Source organism: Poromitra crassiceps (assembly GCF_964638095.1).
Source record: "Poromitra crassiceps genome assembly, chromosome: 15".
In the NCBI taxonomy this organism is placed as follows: Eukaryota; Metazoa; Chordata; class Actinopteri; order Beryciformes; family Melamphaidae; genus Poromitra; species Poromitra crassiceps.
The window spans coordinates 4,202,583-4,229,085 of NC_139634.1; the positions used below are offsets into that span (position 1 = coordinate 4,202,583).

At 44.0% G+C, this 26,503-nt stretch overlaps 2 protein-coding genes across 3 annotated transcripts in view; both read right to left on the bottom strand.

Moving 5' to 3' along the window:
• cnot6a (CCR4-NOT transcription complex, subunit 6a) lies at window positions 1–13,431 on the bottom strand. Of its 2 annotated transcripts, none has more exons than XM_083652380.1 (12): window positions 13,310–13,431; window positions 11,485–11,606; window positions 11,053–11,239; window positions 10,649–10,734; window positions 10,448–10,552; window positions 9,263–9,331; window positions 6,651–6,808; window positions 6,255–6,409; window positions 2,778–2,932; window positions 2,172–2,405; window positions 723–925; window positions 1–386 (listed from the first exon to the last, which is right to left on the bottom strand). In XM_083652380.1, exons 2-12 carry the CDS (start codon window positions 11,594–11,596, stop codon window positions 171–173), a joined length of 1,680 nt encoding a protein of 559 aa, XP_083508506.1. In that variant the 5' UTR covers window positions 11,597–11,606; window positions 13,310–13,431; the 3' UTR covers window positions 1–170. The 2 variants fall into 2 exon arrangements, with proteins under 2 accessions (XP_083508506.1, XP_083508505.1); XM_083652379.1 differs by lacking the exon at window positions 13,310–13,431 and adding an exon at window positions 12,712–12,746.
• The window catches only part of simc1 (SUMO interacting motifs containing 1), a 15,704-nt gene continuing 2,374 nt past the window's right edge, over window positions 13,174–26,503 (bottom strand). Inside the window, exons 2-9 of the mRNA XM_083652381.1 lie at window positions 19,812–20,056; window positions 19,548–19,617; window positions 19,270–19,430; window positions 19,008–19,088; window positions 18,685–18,816; window positions 16,541–16,697; window positions 15,536–15,620; window positions 13,174–13,541 (exon numbers count right to left, since the gene is read on the bottom strand). Coding sequence (XP_083508507.1) covers window positions 13,357–13,541; window positions 15,536–15,620; window positions 16,541–16,697; window positions 18,685–18,816; window positions 19,008–19,088; window positions 19,270–19,430; window positions 19,548–19,617; window positions 19,812–20,056 — 1,116 coding nt within the window. The 3' untranslated portion in view covers window positions 13,174–13,356. The remainder of the gene's footprint in view (window positions 13,542–15,535; window positions 15,621–16,540; window positions 16,698–18,684; window positions 18,817–19,007; window positions 19,089–19,269; window positions 19,431–19,547; window positions 19,618–19,811; window positions 20,057–26,503) is intronic.

Here is a 26,503-nt window from a genome sequence, read left to right on the forward strand (position 1 = left end):
CCAGAACTTACTGTACGATTATTTTACAGGTTGTGTTTTTGTCTTCCTCCTCCAGTGCGGGGGAGGGAAGAGCTGGTAAGTGGGAGGGAGGAGGGTTTGGAAAGGAGAGGCTGTGGTTGCAGCTCCCCCTGGTGGTGGTGGGGGTGGGGGGGGGGGGGGTGAGGGACTCACTACCTGCGTGCAGGCAGGTGGAGCCCGTTGACCTGGGGGGGCAGGTTGGGCAGGAGCAGCTCCAGCTGGGCGAAGAGGGAGAAGTGGTCGGAGGGGATGTGGGGGTGCGGGCAGCCGCTGACATTGTTCTCTAGGAGCCAATGGTGGTCCAGAGGGCCCAGGATGCCCAACACGTTCAGCTGAGGCTTGGAGTAGAAAATGTAGTCGATGACACCCTGCAGGGACGGAGAGACGAGTCAACTTCCTGACAAGCGTATGCACGAATGGACTCATACTTGCTTGACATCTCACCCCAAAGTGAAATGGATTGTACTTGTAAACAGGCACATTTGCAATCGGATCAAATAAAAAGAGTAAGCAGATTACAGGGGATGTGGGAAAGCGAAATGAATTAAAAAGTAAAAGGTTTATTCCACAGAGTGCCAAAAAGCAACTGGGCAAAAATCTTAAAACATCCACATTTATTTACAAAACAAATACAGTAAGTGCTGTACATGCACTTGCAAAAGTGCATGTGAAGAACACAAATGAATGTGCTGCCAAAGCATCACCTTAAAGTCAAAGGTGTAGTTGGTGTAAGGCATCAGGCCGTTCTCGTAGGCGCTCTTCAGCTTGAAGCCGTGCGTGATCCTGCCGTTGGACGTGCTGTTCTTGCCGTTGCAGTTGAAATTGGTCAGGCTGTCGCTGTAACGCAGCTCCTTGAAGTCCTTGTGGGTGCAGTCCACTCCGCCCGTACTCAGGTACTCTACCACACCTGCACAGAGGAAGTTCTCTTCATCAGCATCCTAAAGAAGGGTGAAGTGGCACTAGCACTAGGTTCTACAGAGGAGCAAGTTGGTTTTAATCAGGTGTTGACGCCCCAACTGACCAAACCAAGTATGTTCGGCATTTAATAAACAGAATGTATTGTTACTAGGGATGGCAAAAATGTTTTTTTTCCGGACTTGACAACAGACGCTCATTAACCGATCTCATAACCGACAAGATTGAAATGTACTATTTATAGCCTAATGCAGTGATCCTCACTATTTTTTCCATGAGAGCCACACTAGAGGGTGTCTCATCCCACTCCCACAGAAATATTCCCGTCTGGTCCCAATCCCAGGCCAGGCCTTTATATATATATATAAAAATATATAAATATATATATATATTTATATTATATATATATATATATAAAGGCCAGGGTAAAAACATGATCCTGTCCCGTCCCACTCCCGCTAAAATGACTCCCATCCCATCCCGCTCTTATTTTCTTTTGGAATGAAATGCCGGTAGCGTTCCAGAATTCTGGCCATATAGAATATCTTCAGACTATACGGCCACTTTGAATATAATAGCCTACATTTAAACAGCAATAATAAAAAAACACAAACGTCTCTTTGCATCCTATCCTGTCAAAATTAAATAACTTGAAAATAAGCTAAAACAGTTAGTAGGCTTATTGATTTTTTGCCCCTTATGGCACAAATTAGTGAAGCCAGCCATGTTAGGCTATAAAAAAACCTCAGAGGTTGTAAAATAATTGTTTCCTAAATAAACGCAACACTTATTCCCCGTGTGGTGCGGAGCGGAGCGCGAGTTTCCGCTATAAACAGGATGTAAATGACGTCCTTTCAAGTCAACTTGGCATCTCAGGGCTTGTGGAGACTTGGATTAAGGCCAGTGAGCAGTATGGAGTCCCCCCCCCCGTAACCCAGGCTTCATTGTATACTACACTTGGACCCAAGCTAATGGGCGTTTATTTGGCTTTGAAAGGTCAGCACCAAACCAAACTGGGTCCAAATTAATTAATTAATTACAAAAGTAATTATAGTCATTTGTTTTGATTACTTTGACAAATCCTTGCAGCCCGACACCAGAGCAAGCTAAACCCAGTGTGAAGAACCACCCCCCGGCCACCATCTATTCATTGTGGAAGCCAATATGGACATGGCGATTAATATAGGGTTAATTGATCTGGGATGTTTGATCCAAAGCACCGATGCGTGCATCATTACCAGAGTCGGGCAAGGAGTTGAGGTCAGCGCAGAGCACCAGGGGAATGGCGTTGGTCTCACCAGAGACAGAGGACAGCTTGAGGCTGCGGGTGGCCTTGTCCACAATGTTCTTCACCTCAGACAGGAACATCATGGTCTGGACCAGCTTGACGTCAGAGTACTCGGGGTCCCAGTGCATGTGGGCGTTGGCCATAAGCAGCAGCTGCTTCTCCATGCCATGAAGTGACTTTCCCGCTGGAAAGGAGGAAAATGAAGGAGGAAAAGGACAAAGGAAAAGCAGGGAGGAAGGTTATAAAAAGAGGACTTTGGACAAAAGTAACGGCACTGCCAGAAAAGTGCCCATGTGGAAGGGCGATGTGTTAACAGTGGTGCTAAATCAAATAGCTTATGTGCCATGAAAATGTGTGGCAGCACCTACGGTCCCCCCCCTGACTCCAGCCTCTCAATGAGTCTTGAGACACACACAAAAATCTGGATTCTTGTACTACTCAATTCAGGAGTGGCAGAACCAAGTTCATCTAATAAACCTGGGACAATGACTGAAGCAGGTAAACCTACAGTTGTCCAACAAAGTCCAGAGGACACGGGCAGGAGGTCCCTACTCACAGGAGAGCTCCATCATCTCCTTGCGGACCTCAAGCAGCACGGCCACCCCGATGTTATCCTTGGTCATCACCCTGTTCAGCATGGCCTCTGAGCCCTCGGAGTTAGCCATGGCTAGCTGGTTGAACTCCACCGTGTGCTTCTGCACCACACTGAACCTGGAGAGGTACAGAGGGAGACAAGCAAGAGCTGCTCAATGTGGTGGTGTTTTTTATGCTGCCCTCTTGGCTAGGTTCCTCCTGAAAAAGAGATTTTAAATCTCAATGAGTCTTTTACCTGCTTAAATAAAGAGATTTTAAATCTCAATGAGTCTTTTACCTGCTTAAATAAAGAGATTTTAAATCTCAATGAGTCTTTTACCTGCTTAAATAAAGAGATTTTAAATCTCAATGAGTCTTTTACCTGCTTAAATAAAGAGATTTTAAATCTCAATGAGTCTTTTACCTGCTTAAATAAAGAGATTTTAAATCTCAATGAGTCTTTTACCTGCTTAAATAAAGAGATTTTAAATCTCAATGAGTCTTTTACCTGCTTAAATAAAGAGATTTTAAATCTCAATGAGTCTTTTACCTGCTTAAATAAAGAGATTTTAAATCTCAATGAGTCTTTTACCTGCTTAAATAAAGAGATTTTAAATCTCAATGAGTCTTTTACCTGCTTAAATAAAGGAAGTAGAGAAGAAGGTTTTAGAGGCAATGAGTGGAAGGAAGGAAAAATAGAAAGGGAAGAGGCCATTTACACCTGGCACTAACATGCGTTTTCTGTGATCAGATTGCAATCGGATAGTGCTTGACCACTTGAAAGTACAGGTGTAAACGGCCCCAAGACACATCGAGTACGGATTGCGATCTGACCACCTCGGGAGGTCGTCAGGGATGCATTGTGACGACATTGAACACAAGTGTAAATGAAATACGTCCTCTCAATCCACATACAACAACGCTGTTTATCTGCTGCTCTATGCTATGGAGCTTGCCCGATCCAATCGTAATCAGATCTCAATGTGGACACTGGACACACATATGACCAGGGGTCAATGTAATCAGGTTAATGTGGTCAAGCACTATCTGATTGCAATCTGATCACAGAAAACACATGTTAGTGCCAGGTGTAAATGGCCTCGAAAAGAGCTAGATTACAAAGGATAAATCAGTTGGAAATGGCTGACAAACAGTGCGGGCGTGATTCTCCATTTTCAATAAAAGGAAAGTATTGCTTCTATGACATGACTGTCATTTAAAGTATTTGTCCCCTACAGTGCGCTGTGTCCCCTACAGTGCGCTGTGTCCCCTACAGTGCGCTGTGTCCCCTACAGTGCGCTGTGTCCCCTACAGCGCGCTGTGTCCCCTACAGCGCGCTGTGTCCCCTACAGCGCGCTGTGTCCCCTACAGCGCGCTGTGTCCCCTACAGCGCGCTGTGTCCCCTACAGCGCGCTGTGTCCCCTACAGCGCGCTGTGTCCCCTACAGCGCACTGTGTCCCCTACAGTGCGCTGTGTCCCCTACAGCGCGCTGTGTCCCCTACAATGCACTGTGTCCCCTACAGTGCGCTGTGTCCCCTACAGTGCGCTGTGTCCCCTACAGTGCGCTGTGTCCCCTACAATGCACTGTGTCCCCTACAGTGCACTGTGTCCCCTACAGTGCGCTGTGTCCCCTACAGTGCACTGTGTCCCCTACAGTGCACTGTGTCCTGGTCAATGTGTTGTTGTGGGCCAGGGCCATCAGGCAACTTTATTGTAGAAACCTGTATTGCCTCACTAGCCTAAGCACAAGCTTAAATACTAGGGATGCACGATATGGACTTTTTTCAACCGATACGATAACCGATAAATATCTGCTTCTCCTGGCCGATAACTGATACAATTAATTGTACTGATAATTATTATAATAAAAAAAAGTATATAAAAAAAATTACCTGTATTTTATGCACACCTGGTGTTAAAAAAAACGCAGATGTAGTGAGCATAGCTCTGGCCTAACCAAATCTAACTGACATCACTGTGAACACAAAACAAAGAAAACTTCTGATATAATATGATTGTTTTAATAAAGTGTATCACTCAATTATAGTCAATACAAAAATAAAGGCTTTTATAGAACGGGAAGCCAATGACTGTTTAGTCTGCAGCGTCCTTACCATCCAGAATGAATTGCAGAAAGGTGCTGACAGCTCAAAAAACATTTCCCTAAACAAAACTTAAAGCCACTTAAAGGAACACGCCAACATTTTGGGAGATTCGCCTATTTGCCATATTCACGATACTAAGATGAGAATATAGCTGCCTTTCTCTTCTCCAATGAATGGTACAGCAGCATAGCCCTGTTCAGTCACCAAAAACACACATTTGAACAGCGCCAGTGCTCAGAAAACAAAATGATCGTTTCTGGTCATTTTGGATTCTTATGACATAGCGTGGTGAGTACACAAGTCACACAACATGTACACATGTACGTACGTTTGGATTCTTATGACATAGCGTGGTGAGTACACGAGTCACACAACATGTACACATGTACGTACGTTTGGATTCTTATTACATAGCATGGTGAGTACACGAGTCACACAACATGTACACATGTACGTACGTTTGGATTCTTATGACATAGCGTGGTGAGTACACGAGTCACACAACATGTACACATGTACGTACGTTTGGATTCTTATGACATAGCATGGTGAGTACACGAGTCACACAACATGTACACATGTACGTACGTTTGGATTCTTATTACATAGCGTGGTGAGTACACGAGTCACACAACATGTACACATGTACGTACGTTTGGATTCTTATGACATAGCGTGGTGAGTACACGAGTCACACAACATGTACACATGTACGTACGTTTGGATTCTTATTACATAGCGTGGTGAGTACACGAGTCACACAACATGTACACATGTACGTACGTTTGGATTCTTATGACATAGCGTGGTGAGTACATGAGTCACACAACATGTACACATGTACGTACGTTTGGATTCTTATTACATAGCGTGGTGAGTACATGAGTCACACAACATGTACACATGTACGTACGTTTGGATTCTTATTACATAGCGTGGTGAGTACACGAGTCACACAACATGTACACATGTACGTACGTTTGGGCGCTGTTGGAATGTGTATTTTTGGTGACTCACCGGGGTGCTGCTGTACCATTCAACTACCAATCATTGTGCTCAGCTAAGGAGCAGCAGGGGTGCGTTGCATCTTGTACTGGACGCACGGACAAGAGAAGGGCATCTATATGCTTGGGGGCTTTCTTGATGAACAGGGTGCAAAGGACCTGAAACCATGGCTTTTTTGACCTTTTGTCTTTAAGGATCTAGGCTCCAGGGATTCCAGCATTTAAAACAAATGTTAATATTACAACTGCCGCCGTAATTGTAAAGAGGATTCAGAAATCAAAAAAATTGATAAAATGCTCATAAAAAGAAATCTATGCGAGCAAATTAACTCAAAGTTTTTAGGTACATACTTTTCTGTCTTGTAGAAAATTGCACATCCGTCCACATGTTTGCGGTCAGACTCGGACATGGTCCTCGCCCGCGACTTTGGACTGAAGAATCCCTCGTAACCCTGCTCCTTCAGCTCAGGCAGGAAGAAGCTGTAGTACTGCTCCGTCTCAACTTCCTGTGGGCAAGGAAAACATGGGGGGGGGGGGGGGGGGGGGAGAAGAGGATGGACAATGAGAAAGGCCTGGAGTGCCGCTTCACTACAAGCAGGTAACTATTACAATCTTTATTTCCAAGAAGAATAAAATGTGATGCTAGCATCAACATTTTTTCAAATAAGATTGGAAAAGTAAGAGAGAGGAGATGCCTTTTCAAGCACTGAGATGCACCGATATTGTCATGTGACGTCCATCTCTCACCTGCAAGCTGATGATGTCTGCGTTGCAGCCCAGGATCTCCTGTATGATGACCTTCTTCCTGTACTCCCAGTTCAGAGCCCACGAGGGGCAGTAGCCATAGAGCTGTCGTGTGGCGTACTTATCACACAGCACGTTGTAGCACATCACAGAGAACAACGCTGAGGGGAGACAAGGAAGACAGAATATTAAATCAAGTATTCTCTGCTGATGCTCTGACAGATTGGGCTGTCAATCCATAAGGGCCAATATTCATTTTGTTCTAACTTATTAGGTGCCTTTGGAGGAGCGTGTCTAAGAGCCAGGCTCTCTGCACGTGTTCATTTGTGCGTTTGTGTGCAAAACATTTTGCAAGAATGCACACGGTTTAGGAGACTGACGTACGCTCTAGGGTTGGTTTAGGAGACTGACGTACGCTCTAGGGTTGGGACGATGACGTCAAAGTTGTTATCGGATCTGTAAAATAAGCCACGGGACTTAAGGGCCCGATCACAAAGGACGGGTTTTGAAAAGGCCGAACAACTCAAGTTCAAAGCAGAGCTGCCTGCTGCGTTTTGGTTTTATTGCTAGGCAACTATAGAATCAGCGGATCAGCTGTCAATCAACCAGCTTATTGTATATTGTGCTAGCTGTAGGTTAACGCAAGTGCTACAAACAATGGAAACTCATGATAAAACTTTACTCAAAAACTTTTGAATGTAGTACTAATTTGCCTGTAGCCCTGCTGTTTTCTGTTTCAATTGTGGAAACTTACTGAACCAACACGAGGCTTCTGCACTATACTGTACATTACATAAGAGGAAGTAGCTGGGTGAGTTTCTATTTGTAGAGGCCAAATCAAGCATGAATTAAATAGTTTGTTTAGTGACTGTCTTCGTTTACAACACTGTGCTACCACAGTACTTTGGTGATAACAGGTCATTTTTGGTTTCACTCACTTCAAATTACGCGTATCCAGAACTATCGCACTTGTTGATGATAGTAAAAGCTAGGTCTACAATGTATGCTCCCCCTCTAGACAGCGTTTTGAAATGAGATCTTTCCACAAAAATTGTTTGATGAACTAGTGCTGCTCAAGTTCAAGCATGGGAATTGCACATATACTCCATTACAAATGTACTGTAAGCAGCATTGAGCACTCTAGGCTAGTGGTGGACTGGATATAGAAACAGGCCATTGTTCTAGAGTTTTTCTGAGTATTATTGTGGATGTATTAAGAGTTACAGTATAAAGTAACAGAACTAACGCCATAGCTGACCACCTTTACCCAAACCCGTCCCCCTTTGTTTGTGGAGCGAGTGACGTACTTCCTCCTTCTTTGCGGGCTATTCAAGAGGTTAATGTCGCAAGTCCCTTTTATTCGCAGACAGTCTATGTGTCAAGTTTCATATTAAAATGTGCATGATAAAAGATCCAAATACCTTATGAAAGTGCCTTTGATAAGAGAAAGTATGAGCCGCTTGGGCGACGGTACCACAGAAGAAGAATATACCATGAAGAAGAAAGGCCCCTGTAAAACTAGCGCAGGCTAAACGTTCAGAGAGGACTGGTCAGCTTTGGGGATTTCAGCTCACAGCTTTTTCACCAGCAATAACGTCACTTCCCAGACTCTGGTAAGGAAACGGCGATAGCGAATGATTCAAACAAGATGTCTCCAGAAAGATAAGAAGTTTGACTTGTGCTTTCAGCCATTAAACCGGGTGGAAACAGCACTTGATCATTTGTAGCAGGCGTTGAAACGGAATTTTGATAGAATATTGTCAAAAAAGTGGTCAGGTTTGGCGACGGTGACGCCAACTGCTTGATTAGCCCCATTTGTAACGCTGTCCTGGAGGGACAGCATCACATAACATTACTATGTGTGATGTGATGTACCAAGTGGTTAAAACAGTTTCCTACCACCCGTTTCCCCACGTCCGACCGCAGATTCGAAGATATAATATTCTCCTTATGGGAAGCCAGCAGTATGTCCGGCAGTGTTAAAATGATATTCCTGCGTGAAACAACCGTTTAAAAGTAGTCTTCGACAGCTGTTTTAACCACTTGGTACCGTTTTAACCACTTGGTACCTCACATCACGGATAGTAAAGTTATGTGACCCTGTCCCGGAGGGGACAGTGTCACAAATGGGGCTACTGCTTGATAAGATTTAATGCTACAATTGATTACATACTGAAAGACAGTGGGTAATTAAAACAGTCCAAACCTTGATGTTTGTAAAATAAGAATCTAAAACAGATTGCAGTGTCTGTTGCCTTGCGCAGACTAAAGCCTGTTTCATAGGCTTATGGCAAAAGCAATGTTTCCATATTTCTGTATATTAATAGCCTAATAATAACATAATTGGCACAGAGCTCATGGGTAGAGAAAGAAAAATCATGTTTTCACCCACCAGTGCATCATTCCCAAAAACAAACAAAATAAATAAATAAACTGGATTAATTCACTTCAAGTGAAATGATCATTTTTAGCTTCAGACATTAAGTGTGTCTTTATATTATCACGTGGCCGCATGGCTTAATTCTCAAAAAGCTGTGTGTGTTGCAAAGGAAGATAGCCAACAGCATGTGATCAAAAGATATGTTGCATTACATATTGGTTGCCTGGCTATTTACCTGAGGGCCGTGCTCGGTCTGGTTCCTGAAGAGCGATCCATGACCGAGGTGGGGGCTGCTCTGTAGGCACTGGAAAGAGGGAGACAACAGTTCAGCATGGGTGACAACATCAACACAGATGGCAGCTATGAGATCTGAGCATACACTTCAATGAATTCACACCAATTAGCCAAGGTTGATTAAAAATGGAGTGTCAGGGTGAATTAACATGCGCACACAGTTTCAAATGATCTGTATAAATAGGGGTATTGTCTTCTGGACAAAGTCAAATGGAGTGACACTAGGGCTGGCACGGATCAGAAAACCCACGGATCGGATCGCGTGACGGATCTTGAGGCACGGATCACGGATTTTTCGGATCAGCAAAAAAAAAAACATACATCCGATTTTTTCTCTCAAAATTAGATTTTCGATTTGATTTTTTAATACTATTATACTTCTCTAACTATTTGTTGCCCTACACAGCTGAAAAAATATTTTTTTCTGATAAGTGACACAATTTATGCTTTTACTCTGAAGGCAGAACAACCCAACTTCCTGTTTTAGGTGGCACTGCTATGCCTAACTTCCTGGCTGTTACTTGCTAACCTGCAGTCACTTGACACAGGTACAGACCATGGTACAGACAGGGTGAGTCTGGAAACATAACGGTGATGCTACGTTAAGCTACTCAGTGGCCCCTCGTGTTGTTTTGTTGTTATGTGTCCTAAAGGCAACATTTCACCGTCCGGTGATAATGTGTTCGTGAAAAGTGTGCCCGTGTGTGTGTGTGTGTGTTGTGGCTCTCGTTATCTTGTGCAGCCCGCAACACGCTGATCGCATTCCTGTGCTTTTTCAGAGGTGTTGAAATAAGTTTGTTGTGATGCTGTCTTTAGTAGCCACAGCCTTCAGAGAGATTTTACAGCAGCGACAAGGGATGAGGAAGCTCACTTGTGCTTGCCATGATGATGCCTGTCTGTGTCTGGCTGCGCTGCAGGCGTTCTCATACACTAACGTTAAATGAAACGAAAGGGGGGGGGGGGGGGGGGGGTCCGCGGCCCATTGACGTTCCGAACCATGGGGGCTGATCCGTACGGGTCACGGATTATCCGTGATCCATGCCAGCCCTAAGTGACACTGACACTATGCACTTCTTTCTCATTCCCGTTAAGACTCTCAAACATAGCAGAGAGAGGGAGGACTCACTGCGCTTGATAGCTCCTGCCAGATTGTCTAACAGGTAGTTGAGCAGTCGCCGCGTGCCATCAGGTTCCTGGTAGAGGCTCATAATTTCTTGTGCAAGTGGGTTTCCTGGCGAAGGAAAAGCAAAATGGGTTGAATCACAACTAACAGAACAATGGGATGTCAAGGATAGAATGGTTAGAAAAACATTGATGAGCCACTCACCTTTCAACCCCAGTGTTTGTAACTGAAACAGTTTCCCCAATTCAAATGGCAGAACCCGCAACTGGTTGTTATTTAAAAGCAGTTCCCTGTTGAGGACATGGGGGAATTTGAGAATCCAAAACTTGCCCTCCTGAGGAACTAGCTCCTTCATCACCTTTCACAAACAGTATCTAACTGCCATCAGCTGCCATCATAAGAAAGTCAATGGATCTATGGTATACCATGGAAACACTCAATAACCCTGCTATTATGGATGCCAACAGAGGAGATCAAATGGCATGTCAAATTGTAAATCTGGGTCAACTCTATAAAAGCGATTCCTTTCTATTCTTTCCATTGAACAATACACGCTTGCTGGAATACAGTGGAATGAGTTGAAAAGATTTACAGCTGCCACCACTCACCTGAGAGACACCATGTTGCCGAGCTCTGACGGCAGGCTCCTGATCTTATTGGATGAGAGATCCAGGTACACCAGGTTGTGAAGTTTGGCAATGTCTGGCGGGATGCGTGACAACGAGTTGTCACTGAGGTGCAGGGCAGTGAGGTGGGTGAGAGACCACAGGGCTGTGCTGAGACTCCTTACTCGGCCTGCAGGGGTAGAGGGTAAAGAAACACGCACTGGAGAATCAGGCCCCTGGGTGACATGGCAAGCACCTTCATCAAGACGTTTACATATGAACATGCCATTTTTACAGGAGCATTTTCCACAGGAGGAATCACATGGCCATGAAAATAATCCAATGACAGCATCTCTTCTCCACATCCATGAACTCCCTGACAATAAATAATAAATAATAATAATAATAATAATAATAATAATAATAAATACTCACCGCTGATTTCCAGCTCAGCCCAGTATGACTTCTTCCCGTTGGCTGCCTCCTCGCTGGACATAATTGTGTACATCCGCCTCGGGTCCGGCGGGTCATATTTTTCCTTGGGCATTCCTATAACACTATGAGAAGAATACGCTGGATTTAAAAGAAATTGCCATTCACAATGGACAGCAAGACTTCTGTAGATGATGAGGCTTCCATCAATGTGAATCAATAGGTGATCTTAGCCCTGAAACCTAAGCTACAATACCCTAAAATAGGATCACCGGTACCACTTATGGTCAGAGTTGATGTAACATTATCCAACTAATCAGTTGGTCCCCATTTGCACACTATATTTTACTCACACGCTTGAGTGACAACAACAACACTATGGCAAATAAAGCATTCAGCCCCCTACCAATCCAAAATGACAATTATCATCAAGATAGGATTGTATCGTTAAGATTATAGCGTAATGCAGTCCAATTAAGATTTAACAGCTTCCTCTCAATGTATGATTCAATTGGAGTTACATAATAGTCAATCCCGCTAACAGAATGTCTTTCCTGACAAACTTGCCAAACCAGGCTGTTGACATGTATACACAAAGAGCTGAATACAAAATTACAGCTTTGACGTTAAATCAGATAACGGACAAGCAAACATTAGCCGATTTTTCTTCTCGTTGTCGCTAGCTGATTAGCCTAGCCTAACCTAAATAGCTAGCCAACAAACTGAATGTAACAAACGTTAAATAGCTAGCTCACTTGCTAACTAGCACGATAGCAAACGTCCCCTTAATGTAGTGAACTTGAGTAATTAGCTGACCTTATCACCATATCACAATGGGATACTAAGAAATGCAGAAATTAGTATCAAAAGACAACACACAATTGTTGTTTACATAATGACAAAACACTGACTTGCGCATTAACGTTAGGCCACAAAACAGCGCATAAGCTAGCTTGCAACAGCATCACAGCCAATATTACCAGTGAGCAAGCGAGCTAGCCACATAGTTAGCTACACAACGCTGGGTTAGCAGGCAAATGCAGGCTATTTTAGCTTAGCTTCTGTTAGCTAGCTAACAGCTAACAGATTCAATTTTTTCGAAGCTGACCGACTTCCTACCCAAAGAAGTCTTATTTCGAAAATTTACCATAGCGCTTTCAGCATTAGGTTCAAAATGTGGTGTTATAAGTGAAAACAACTCATGGTCGAACAGTAGGATGGCGTTTTTACCTGCAAGAGCATACCAAATCGCGAGGACGACTGCGTGTTCTCTTTTGTTTTCTAGCTACTTCACCAGTTTCCGCTGCTGTATCATGGCGACTGTCAGGATTTTTTTTTCCTGCCGATGATAACAGCGCTTGATCCTATTGGTCAGCGCATATACCGTTCAACCAGCTGTTGTTGAACCAGGGTAAACGTTTGAGTGATGAGTGATGGACCATGGGCTGGATGGGATACCACAGGTGCACAGCACAAAAGATGTCGGTCCATGTTTGCTTATTTAGAGCCTGTGTGTGGATTGTCAGAACCAAAGCAAAGGCCAACCATTTGTTTGAAAACAAACATGTGTAACATTAGTGTGACAAGTTCATGAATCATGAATGAAGAACCAATAAGGTGAGGCGATATAGCCTACTTTATTTTTGTAATATATAAAAATCAGGTACAAGCAAACATCACTATATACACTGATGAAGGCATATTCTGCCAAAACACATTGGTACCAACACATGCAGAGGATAATTTTGTATTGTGCGACTCTCTTTCTTTATACAAGCAAACATGTATAAATATATAATTAAAACAATAAAAAATACATCATTCTCACTCATAAAAGGAAATGGCTCAATGAAGGCACAACCAAACAGCACTGGCTCAGCTTTGGCAGAGCTCTAGCAGGTGATCCTGTAGGTAGCTGAGGGACTCGTCGACATGGAGGGGCAAGGCTTTTCCAAGGTCAGCCTGGGATCTAGAGAAGAAGGACTCCACAGCTTCTCGGACAGCAGGGCTGGACACCATGTCTTGTGACTGTCGCTCAGTGGCCGAGGTGCACAGGTGGCCTGGGGGTAACAGATGCGTAGAGGTTAGGGGCTAAACCAGAGTTGGTTTGGAGGAGATAAATAAACTGCTTTTACTTCGTTTTATTTGCTAGTCAGGGGTGCAAAGACATCAGGGGTCGAGAAGGGGGTGAAATCTGAAAACACATTAAACCTGAGGGGTGTCTACAGTAGAAGTGTTTAGAGACTATGAAAAAAATCTAGAACTACTTTTCGTTAAAAAAAAAAGAAAGATAAGGAAATGAGCAGAGGAAGGTAACAAAAAGCAATTATGGGTTAAGTGCATCACGGCCTGCATTTATATTGTATTTTATCCAAAGCGCTTCACAATGAGCATGTACATTCACACACCGATGGATGCAAGCTACCGCGCAGGGTGTGGCACACCATCGGGAGCAATTTGGGGTTCAGTATCTTGCCCAAGGACACTTTGACATGCAGACTGGAGGAGGCGGTGATCGAACCACCGACCTCTTCTATCCAAAGCGATTAGTGGATGACCCGTTCTACCTCCTGAGCTACAGCCGTATCACTTCCCAATTATAATTTACATTTGGCATACAGCACAAAGAAAATCAATCAATAAAATGCAGTCGGAATTATTACCAGAGAGAAATGAAACCGAGGAAAGATGAACAATGAAGAGGAGTAGTGCAAGAAAGAGCAATGGGGAGGATGAAGGAGTGGGGAGAGAGAGAGAGAGAGAGAGAGAGAAACAGCAGAGACAAAGATAAGATTTGACCAGGGGAACAGGATGGACTAGTTCTTATCTTATCATTTTTGCACAGCAAAGAACTTCAAGCTCCCATTTTAGCTTCACAGACAAGTTTAGGATAAAACACTTAAAGTCGAACTGAACCCGTTCATCACGTGCATATGAGTCCGTTTCAGACTGAAAACATAGTTTGTCTAAGATGACAGGTTGAGAGGCGGGTCATAGTATCATGTCGATGATTTTATTTGACAATTCTGGGGACTGGATTGGGCTTTGGCCAATCCTGGCGTGTTCCGCCTCCAAATCGAGTGGGATTCAGTGTGTTGTGGCGCTCCCCTCGGGAAGAGCCTGCTGACTGACGCGAGGTTAGTGGCTGAGTTTAGCTCAGCGAGCCGTAGGCAGCCAGCTGCCTTCGTGTTGCCGAGCGGAGAGTGCAGCACGTCGGCCTGGAATCTCCAAAGTGCGACCCCTGACAACCAAGCTCTCGGATACGCGCGCCATTATCGCTGCTGTAAATACGATATGCCTGGAATGCGCGTTTTAACAAGCCAGTTACATTTCTTTGCATTATTAGAGATTGTAGTTTGGTTTTTGTTCATGTTTCTAACAATTGGCCAAGTTAGTAGTTAGTTTATGGGATAGGAATTCTGCCAGATGACAGGCACTAGGCGACATTTTCTACTTCATTTGGAAGAGAAAATTATCCTGAAATGAAGATTTGATTGACAGCTGCATGTCGTGATATTATTGGTTGAAATGGGGTAGAAATTTGATAGTACTAGGTGATGTCAGCAAACTGTACATTACTGTTATCAATGAAATCTTGAAAAATGAACTTTTGATGAGAAAAATTGTGAAAACCTAAAGAAATTAGATTGTTGTGATTTTCTTTGCATACATTATTAAATAGGTGCACTGCATACCCAGGTATTTGAACTAAAAGAAAAGAAAAGTCATTTTTGGGTTCAGTTCCACTTTAACTACATATTGTATTGTACATCAATATTTGCTTATTGATCATGGTTATATAGCAATTCACAGTTGCAACCACAAAGAAACATCCCAGCAACAACCAAGCACATCCAGTGGAGTGTCGGGTTTCCCACAGGTTCCCCAGCACTGTTCACTTCCTGACACTGTGCATCCAGTCAGTCAAGATGATGGTTCAGATCCCGCTAAGATCAACTGACTTGCCGTAATTATTTACAACTCACAATTTGTTGAATGACAAGTAGGCTGATGATAACATTGTGAATAGCAACAAAGTTGACCAATGTCTCACCTTTCATCACTTTGTTGTAGCTGAGCAGCAACATCCAAAGGAGCTGGACCAACTCCTCCCATCTCCGCCAGCTTTCAGCACCATCCTGGAGATGACAGTCACGCATCAGTTACACTGAGACAGACTCTTGCTGTGACTTATCTCCCAAACTGATTCCATAGCCACCAATAAAACCCCCATTTTTAAATGAAATGAAATATATTCTCCATTCTCCCTCATCTTTGACGTGTGAGAAAGAGCTTGAGGGTTGTTGTACTTGCTATAAAATGTCATCATAGACCTCTCTATGTTCCAAAATACTTCTGAAGCACATGCAGTACATATTGAGCATATTCTTTCAGCTCAAATGTCTAATATAAATGTAACTATCTTAAAATTTAAGTGACAGTGCTTCTCCTGATAAATTTGTCAGTGCATTATTACTCTAATCTACGGGTCAATCTTGGTTCCTACCCTCACCTATGGTCATGAAGGATGGGTCATGACCAAAAGAACAAGATAGCAGATACAAGCGGCCGAAATGGGTTTTGTCAGGAGGGTGGCTGGCATCTCCCTTAGGGACAAGGTGAGAAGCTCAGTCATCCATGAGGGACTCTGAGTAGAGCTGCTGCTCCTTTGTGTAGAAAGGAGCCAGTTGAGGTGGTTCAGGCATCTGGTAAGGATGCCACCTGTTCGCCTCCCTAGGGAGGTGTTCCAGGCACGTCCAGCTGGGAGGAGACCACGGCGCAGACTGAGGGCTAGGTAGAGAGATTATATCTCCATGCTGGCCTGGGAATGCCTCGGGATCCTCCAGTCAGAGCTGGCTAATGTAGACAGGGAAAGGAAAGTTTGAGGTTCCCTGCTGGAACTGCTACCTCCATGACCCGATCCCGGATAAGCGGTTGACAATGATGATGATGATTATTACTCAAATACTGTACTGTATATGTCAATACCACTACATCTCTGCGAAGAAAATGTCAACACACAATGGCCTTCTACTACCAAAAGTCCCCTGATATTCACCGTAGGGTCTGGTGTGAGCGTGCAATTCTTCAGGAAGTGAAGCAGCAGACTGAGGGACATGGGCATAGGAATCTTCTGGGGGCAGACGTAGTCCAGCAGATGTTCCACCAGCTTACATCTCAGCAGCTTGCTCTGCAGGCTCTCCAACAACAGCATCCTAGGTTTCAGGAAGAGATGAGTAAAAAGAGAGGACAAGGGAAATGGAAGGAGAAGCGAGATATGTTGAAAGACAGAACTGACTCTCCAATTGGTAAAGTTCTGTGCTCTTTTTCAACGTGCCGTTGTTTCTGTTTCACCTGGAGTAGCTTTTGGGAATGATCGTGTCAACAACAGGGATGCCAAGTCATGGATAGTGAAAAAGGTGACAGATACCAGGGCAGACATAAAACCACTCAGGAATCCTCTTATTTTGGGATAAAAAGGTGACTGTCACCTAAAGGCCAATGTCCACCAGCTGCGGTGCGGCTCTGTGGGGCTCCGGTACGGCTGCCGGAACAGACTCTGGCCAATTTGAACAAAATTCAATCTCATCATTATCTTAAAGATAATTCTCTGAATAGTTTTAAAAACCTTTAAAAACCTTCTAAAAAAATCATGCTGATTAAGCTACAGTAATATAGTGCAAAACCTTCCTTTGAATGTTTTTTGAACTTGTGTTGGTTTGTATCTCTTTTTCTTTTTATTCTTGATTGTTCTAATTGTTCTTTGTTGTTTCTGGACCACAATGGAAATAAGTTTGACAACTTCTTTTGTGTGATTTCTGGATGAGATATTTTGTACTGTATGCTTGTGGTGTACTGTAGTTTTTGATTTATCAAATACATTTATTCATTCATTCATTCATTCATTCCAGTTAGGGCCCCCTGCCATGCCTTCTGTGACTCCCATACTGAGACTGTAGTCCATCTGTTCTGGAAATGTATACATACCTGTAAACGATGGCAAGATATATGCAGATTTATCTTGGATAATATTATCTGTGATTTTGAGCTTCTTTTGGAAAATTTATTTTTTGGTTTTGTAAGGAACACGGTGAATGAATGAATGAATACATTCAATCTTATTATAGCTTGTGCTAAGTTTTATATTCTTCTTCTTCTTCTTTCGTGTATCCTCAGATGGCCAACTCAGTGTCATGCAGCCACGCCCTCGTCTCCGGTCCTAAGTCGAAGAGGCCGGCTTCTGAGGGTGGGCTGTATAGGGGGCAGCCGGTGATAATGTGCTCGGCAGTCTGTTCAGGCTCGCCACACTCGCATGCCGCACTGTCCGATAGGCCCCACCTCTTCAGGGATGACTTGAAGCGTCCGACGCCAGAGCGCAGACGATTCAGTAGGGTCCATAGATGGCGTGGCATGTCTTCTCCTTTTACACCGCCTCCTGGGTCCCGGATGTATTGTTGAATGCGGGAGGGCCCAGCCATCTCCCACATCTGTATATTCGCCCAGGAGAAAAATCGCTGGGCGTCCGAGCGACAGAGACAGAGCGATAGGGAGAAAATACGCTCGTCGCCCCAAATGAAATATCCCAACTCGAGCGAAAATACGCTGGCATCAATCGCTCGCTGTTCAACGCTGATTGGCTGCCGTGTGAGAGCGAGTCAAGGATCACACTGGCTTGGAACAAACCGCTGGTTTATTGTGTGGCAACAAACCGCATTGACAGGATGACAGCTGACATGAAGTGAAGTCTGTACTACCGGTATGTAGCTCGCGTTAGGAGCACGCTGATAGGCTTAGCTTGTAAGCATCTACGGTGGCTCGTAGTGGACAAACATCATGACATTGCGTAACGTTATAGCCCCCACATGTCCGTCAATTCGTGTGCCTGTTGATGAGCGATTTAAACAGAGTGACAGAGCAATTCAAAAGGGTTGAATCAAGCGACAGAGCGAAAAATAAATATCTCTGTGTGAACACAGCCTTAGGGGACGGTCACATTTCATGAGTTGTGCACCAGACGTAGATATCTATCTATCTATCGCTGGCTACTGCGAGACTAGGGAAAGACAGACTTGCATATCTAAAGCGCATACTGTCACTTACTTCCTCTCATTTCCACTTTCCCTTCATTCAAAACTCACTTTCTCCTGTCTCTCATCCTCAACTGTGTGCTCGTAATGGTACGACCCTGTCTCTCATCCTCACCTGTGTGCTCGTAATGGTACGACCCTGACGAGCATGTGGAACAGCTCCTCAGATAGCTTGGTAGAGCTGAGCTCTGGATAGCCATCCACCTCCACAGCCATAGACAGCATCCTCTGGAAGACCAACACCATCCTGCAACAAGGAAAGGGCCAGAAACAGGGCTTACCAACTCACATGAGAGGGAAGTTATAGAACACTGCTACAATGATATGCTATGTATGCCATTGATGTATGATTCCCTTGTTCCCTTCAGCCCTGTAAGGCAGGAATTCATAATGATAAAGATTCAAAGAGAGGCATCTAACATTCCCATTGGAATTCACCTGATATGTTCATCTGCTTCCCCGCTGTCTCCATATTCTGTTGATTTCATAATGGCAGCAAAGAGCCACTTAATGACGTCTCTGCAAAAGAAAAATACATCAAATCCCCTACATTACCATAACAGGTGAAAACAAACAAAACAAAATCTTCTATTTAATCTTATTCGTGGATTATAATGCCCCTATCTTTATTAGGAAGGATGCATTAGGAAGAAATTTGCAATCTTTGAATGGAATGTCACACCCTGGACACCACACTCACTTGACTTGATTAAAATGCTGACTGCAGGACAAGGTGTGCTTGGCGATGGAGTGTCGGCGGGCAGAGAGAGGGAGTTTGGCCTGGAAGTCGTCCTCCAGAGTCTGCGCGACATACTCCAGGAGCATGCGCACAACCTCCCAGCGGTGTCTCTTGGCATGGTCCTAATGAAGCACCAGGGGCAGAGATCAGGATTATGTCATTTTGCTGTAATCCCACAAACACCGTCCACTGTGGCAACATGTCTCTATGTGCTTCATGGTTTCTGCCTCGAGTCATACCTGATTGGCCATGACCGAGCTCAACAACTCCCAGTCCCATGGAATTGTGCTTTTATCAGCCATGTGGTGTCTGCAATCAGGAAGCAGATTCAATCACTAACTTCAACCATGGAAAGAGGAAGGAAGGAAGGAAGGAAGGAAGGAAAGGAAAGGAAAGGAAAGGAAAGGACAGGACAGAGAAATCATGTAATTAGAAAAGGCTGCAGATAGGACATTATTATCAACTCCTGTTCACGCTATGATTGTCTTTAGCCACCGTCTCACCTTTGCGTCGTCATCAGCAGATTAAAGGCCTGCACACAGAGGTGCTGGAGACCCTGGGGATCCAGCAGGATGCCCCGCAGCAGGTGGGTGGTGATGTCCCTGGGAGGATAGTAACCAGGCTGAAGCAGGTCAGAAAGGAGCTGCAGAGTTCCTTCTGGATAATTCTCTTCAATGGTACTGTAGACCAAGCTCAGGCTCTGACGGCATAGCACCTCTGGAGCGCCAAAGCCATCGTCCTCCTCATCCTAGGAAAATAGAGTAGGGCGATGATTTAGAAAAGGGAGGACCTCTGTATTATAGTGTATTGTGTTATAATAGCATTGAAAAGACAGGGAAAACATTTCTAACCATGCTTTGACCTGGTCCAGCCATTATTCTCCTGAGTGCGATGGGGCACACGAAACATCTGTCCTCTCGACTGGCACTCCTGAAAGTCCCATTCAATTTACTCTCCTCTTCTGCATCACTCCCGTCTTCGTCTTGCCAACCAACATGCCCTGGACTGTCACCCCTATATGTCCCCGTTCCCGATCCCTCATCCAAGTCCTCAGTTCTAGGCACCGACAAGGGAGGGTCGCTGGGGATGTTGCTGCACAAGTTGGCAGGGCTGTTCATGGCCAGATCAGCCTCAACCTCCTTCAATTGCCCTACAGGAGTCTTCCCAGCTACCGTATCTTTAGATGTGGGGGTTGGGTTGTCTTGGCTCTTCGGGCTATGATAATGAGATGGTGAACTTGTGCAGGGCTGGGAGTTGAGCTCAAAATGCTGGGGAATGTGAGGGTCTAGTCCAACAGTGGGGAATTGAGGGGAGGAGCGATCTGAGAAGGGGCTCTGTCTAGATTCTGATTGGTTCAATTCCAGACGTTTAGTTCCTGAATCGCTGGGAGGTGGGGAAATGTTGGGGAGGCAAAGATCTCTTAGGCTGTGTGCTTCATCTTGAGATAAATGGGGGGATGGCAAAGATGGGATGAGTGTGGATGAACAAAAGTCATCCCTCTCTGCCTCATATGTGTGGCAATCTTTTGAGTTTTTTTCATATGGGCAGTGAGGATTAGAGAGTATATCATCAGGTGATGACTGTGTGCTTCCCTGCTTTTCCCCATCCTCTACTTGTCCCTGTTTCCAAGGTGTTTCCACCACCTCTGGAGATGTTTCAACCACCTCCCGAGACTTATCCACTGAAGGCACCTCTGCAGAGTTTTCAACCACCTGTGGAGAATTATCCACTGAAGGCACACATGGAGATGTTTCAACCACCTCCTGAGACTTATCTGCTGAAGACACTTTTGGAGAGGTTTCAACCACCTCTAGAGACATATCCACTGAAGGCACATGTGGAGATGTTTCAACCACCTCTAGAGACTTATCCACTGAAGGTACATCTGGAGATGTTTCAACCACCTCTAGAGACTTATCCACTGAAGGTACATCTGGAGATGTTTCAACCACCTCTAGAGACTTATCCACTGAAGGCACATCTGGAGATGTTTCAACCATCTCTGGAGACATATCCACTGAAGGCACATCTGGAGATGTTTCAACCACCTCTGGAGACATATCCACTGAAGGCACATCTGGAGATGTTTCAACCACCTCTGGAGACTTATCCACTGAAGGCACATCTGGAGATGTTTCAACCACCTCTGGAGACTTATCCACTGAAGGCACATCTGGAGAGGTTTCAACCACCTCTGGAAACGTATCCACTGAAGGCACATCTGAAGAGGTTTCAACCACCTCTAGAGACGTATCCACTGAAGGCACATCTGGAGATGTTGCAACCACCTCTAGAGACTTGTCCACTGAAGGTACATCTAGAGAGGTTTCAACCACCTCTAGAGACGTATCCACTGAAGGCACATCTGGAGAGGTTTCAACCACCTCTAGAGACTTATCCACTGAAGGTACATCTGGAGATGTTTCAACCACCTCTAGAGACGTATCCACTGAAGGCACATCTGGAGAGGTTTCAACCACCTCTAGAGACTTATCCACTGAAGGTACATCTGGAGATGTTTCAACCACCTCTGGAGACTTATCCACTGAAGGCACATCTGGAGATGTTGCAACTACCTCTAGAGACATATCCACTGAAGGTACATCTGGAGATGTTTCAACCACCTCTAGAGACGTATCCACTGAAGGCACATCTGGAGATGTTGCAACTACCTCTAGAGACTTATCCACTGAAGGTACATCTGGAGATGTTGCAACCACCTCTGGAGACTTATCCACTGAAGGCACATCTGGAGATGTTGCAACCACCTCTGGAGACTTATCCACTGAAGGCACATCTGGAGATGTTTCAACCACCTCTAGAGACTTATCCACTGAAGGCACATCTGGAGATGTTGCAACCACCTCTGGAGGCGTATCCACTGAAGGCACATCTGGAGATGTTTCAACCACCTCTGGAGACTTATCCACTGAAGGCACATCTGGAGATGTTTCAACCACCTCTGGAGACTTATCCACTGAAGGCACATCTGGAGAGGTTTCAACCACCTCTGGAGACGTATCCACTGAAGGCACATCTGGAGAGGTTTCAACCACCTCTAGAGACGTATCCACTGAAGGCACATCTGAAGGGGTTTCAACCACCTCTAGAGACTTATCCACTGAAGGCACATCTGGAGATGTTTCAACCACCTCTAGAGATTTATCCACTGGAGGGTTTAGCTGACGATTTGAGATGGTAGTGGTCCTTGAGTTAATGGATTCTGGAGCTACACTGCTATTGTGTATTTTTTTAGGATGCAATGACAATAGTTTACCATCTTTCGTTAAATGGACTGACAAAGTCCAACTTGATGTTTTCAGTTTCCTGACATGAGCTTTGGGTAAAGTCAACCTTTTTAACTTTACAAATGGTGCATTTAGCAAACGAGGACAGTGATATGGTTTATTTGGCTGCTTTTTGTGTGGTGTTTCAGTTACAGAATCTAAATTAGATTCCCGCGTTGGTTTTGGGGCATCACACTGCTGCACTGGAGAAACATTAGTTGAGTCTTTTGAAGATTTGCCCTGCAGTGAATTGGAGCTGCGTCTCTTCGAAGTTGGATTCTTATCTGTATTAACCACTTTTCTTTTACAATCATTTGATTTATTTGGCTGCTTTTTGTGTCGTGTTTCAGTTACAGAATCTAAATTAGATTCCCGCGTTGGTTTTGGGGCATCACACTGCTGCACTGGAGAAACATTAGTTGAGTCTTTTGACGATTTGCCCTGCAGTGAATTGGAGCTGCGTCTCTTCGAAGTTGGATTATTATCTGTATTAACCACTTTTCTTTTACAATCATTTGATTTATTTGGCTGCTTTTTGTGTCGTGTTTCAGTTACAGAATCTAAATTAGATTCCCGCGTTGGTTTTGGGGCATCACACTGCTTCACTGGAGAAACATTAGTTGGTTTTGGGGCATCACAGTGCTGCACTGGAGAAACATTAGTTGGTTTTGGGGCATCACAGTGCTGCACTGGAGAAACATTAGTTGGTTTTGGGGGATCACACTGCTTCACTGGAGAAACATTAGTTGGATTTGGGGGATCGCAGTGCTTCACTGGAGAAACATTAGTTGGTTTTGGGGCATCACACTGCTTCACTGGAGAAACATTAGTTGGTTTTGGGGGATCGCAGTGCTTCACTGGAGAAACATTAGTTGGTTTTGGGGCATCACACTGCTTCACTGGAGAAACATTAGTTGGTTTTGGGGGATCGCAGTGCTTCACTGGAGAAACATTAGTTGGTTTTGGGGCATCACACTGCTTCACTGGAGAAACATTAGTTGGTTTTGGGGCATCACACTGTTGCACTGGAGAAACATTAGTTGGTTTTGGGGCATCACACTGCTTCACTGGAGAAACATTAGTTGGTTTTGGGGCATCACACTGTTGCACTGGAGAAACATTAGTTGAGTCTTTTGAAGAGTTGCCCTGCAGTGAAGTTGGATTTTTATCTGCATGAACCACTCTTTTTCCATAGTAATCGGGTGGCAAAGTCTGGGTCCCCTTTTCTGTCCCATTTGTTATGTTGCCGTCGGTCAGATCTACCACTTCGTTCGCAGCAGTGGAATTTCGTCTTTTGCGCCTTCTCGGTCCTGGAAGAGCCCATCTAGGATCTGTGAGGTCTATCAAAAGCTAAAGAGAGGGGGGGAAATGTACAGTAATGGTTACCTGCTCAGTTTGATGAAATACAGACAGAGATGAAGTTTTTTTTTCGCTTTGCAGCTTCCTATTCACAACAAGTCATGGGGAAATTTAAAGGAAAGCCTAAATATGTTTCTACAACTGTAAATTATGTTGGTACAAACATTTCAACTCATTTATGTAGAATAATATTAGAATTATTCTGTGGAAGTATATCAAATATCAATAAATGTGAGATAGCTACTGTATGTTATCTGTACTTTCAGCCCAGATTTCTATGCGTTAAATTATTTTGGAGCTACTGATAGAACTGATTTGCAACTACAAGCACATCCAAATAGTGTCAAAACAAAGAAATAGTTGGTCGCTTTTGGGATATTGAAATGTCATGTCATGTTGAAATAAAACCCAACTCTTGTGCCCTTGACTACAAATCCCTGACATGTCAAGGGTTAAAATAGATAGCATTGGCCTGATAAGGTGTTCTATGTCCTGGACATCATGACATCTACTTTAGGCCAAGTCAAAGTCTATTTATTTGAAGAGTTGACACATGTTTAAAGCCAGAATAGGCTGTTGTTGCCTGGCCTAAAGCATTATATCCTTGCAAAGACTGTGTGATTGCTCACAGCATCTGGCTCCTGTCCATTCCAGTTGGCAGCGGTAATGCACCATCACTTTGTTTGCCAAGTGCTATTTAAATGTCAGATGGACATGAACATGTGTACAATCGACGATGACTGCTTGCTTTTTTAATTAACAGCATTTACTTGTACTTTTACTTTCAATACAAATGTCTATTGAGAAATGTTTTATGTAGGGATGCACCGATATGAAAATTTTGGCCGATGCCGATAACCGATATTAAGATTGCTGTTATGGCCGATAACCGATATTTACCCATGTCGATATGATCTGTATAAAAACACATTTCTATGATAATAAAATTTTGTACATACTGAAAAACACATGTAAACACTGAATTTGAAAAAGTTATACATTTCTTTATTTCAAAAACATTTGTAAAAGCCCATAAATCATAGATTTACTGCATTATTTCATCTCAATGTGAAGAATTTGGCTGATACCGATAACCGGAACATCGGACCGATACCGATATGTTAAAAAATGACTAACATCGGCCGATACCGATATGATTGCTGATATATCGTGCATCCCTAGTTTTATGTATACACATACTTTTGAAAAAAGAATACATCCACTGAGCTTTTAGAAAGGTGTTCATATGCCAGATGAAGGTCTTGTGACCGAAACGTTGCAGCATTATTATTAAAAGCCTTGAAGTGGGAGTCAGTGTGCGGGAGTCCTCTCTTTTTCATTAGAAAGGTGTTCATTAAAAAACAAAACACACACCCACACACGCACGCACGCACACACACACATATACTATGATCATGAATTAATCATTAAAAAAATGTTGACGGGTCCGAAATGAATGTTGTGTTTTGTTTATTTTTTTTATTCTTGAATCTACAGGCCATGGGCCTAAACAAGACTATTCTGATTCCGTTACATGTAGGGATGCAGCGGTTTCCCGTTTGAAGGTATACCGCGGTTTGAAAAAGTCACGGTATCAAAACCACCAAGATGTGCCGTCATACCTTCCCCACGGTATCAGCTGTTTCCCCAAAACAAAGTGCCCAGGTCGCTTGCAGAGTGCAGCTTACGCGGCCCCTCCCCCTGGCTGCATGCCTACCTAGACTAGAGCACAGAGAGGAGCTGGCCCCTCCCCCTGACTGCATGCCTACTAGAGCACAGAGAGGAGCTGGCCCCTCCCCCTGACTGCATGCCTACCTAGACTAGAGCACAGTAGAGAGGAGCTGTCCCTGAATGTATTTACAACCGTGTGTGATAATGGCTGAAGCAGGAGAACGCAAGGACCCCCCTGAACTTTCCCCCACCTAAAGAGACGACGCCGGCTGTATGGGAATATTTCGGCTATTGTAAAAACACAGATGGTCCGCACTAGGGCTGGGTATTGGCAAGGACCTCACGATACATGGGTCACGATACGATTGTATCACGATACATTGCGATACAATAAATATTGCAATATATTGCAATACTCTACATAATTTACTGAAAATTAAATTTGCTGTGTACCACCCAGGTAGTGTAATAATAATATATGTACATCACTTTATATTGATAACTTAGTGGACAAATAAATTCAGTCAAAAGTAACTACTGAGTGTTGAGTGTCTTACTGAGTGAACGCACTGAAATAAAAAGCATCCTTATTGTGTCACTGAACACACGGCTGTGCAAAAAATCGATATGGCGATATATCACAATATTTTTCTGAAATATCGATACAGTATTGCGGAAAAAAACATTGCGATATATTGCCGTATCGATTTTATTGCATAGCCCTAGTCCGCACATAAAGGTTCGCGATACCGTGAAACTGTGGTATTTTTGTCCAAGGTTATCATACCGTCAAAAACTCATACCGCTGCATCCCTACTTTAGTTACATGGTATGTGACATGAATGCAATGGAAGGGGGAGGGGGAGTGCGACATCTAG

Coding starts and splice junctions, on each gene's coding strand:
- cnot6a (XM_083652380.1), bottom strand. CDS start 11,596: ATGCCCAAGGAAAAATATGACCCGCCGGACCCGAGGCGGATGTACACA. Junction 11,240..11,484: donor GGCTGAGCTGGAAATCAGCG/GTGAGTATTTAT, acceptor CTACCCCTGCAG/GCCGAGTAAGGAGTCTCAGC. Junction 6,410..6,650: donor CAGACATCATCAGCTTGCAG/GTGAGAGATGGA, acceptor CCTTGCCCACAG/GAAGTTGAGACGGAGCAGTA.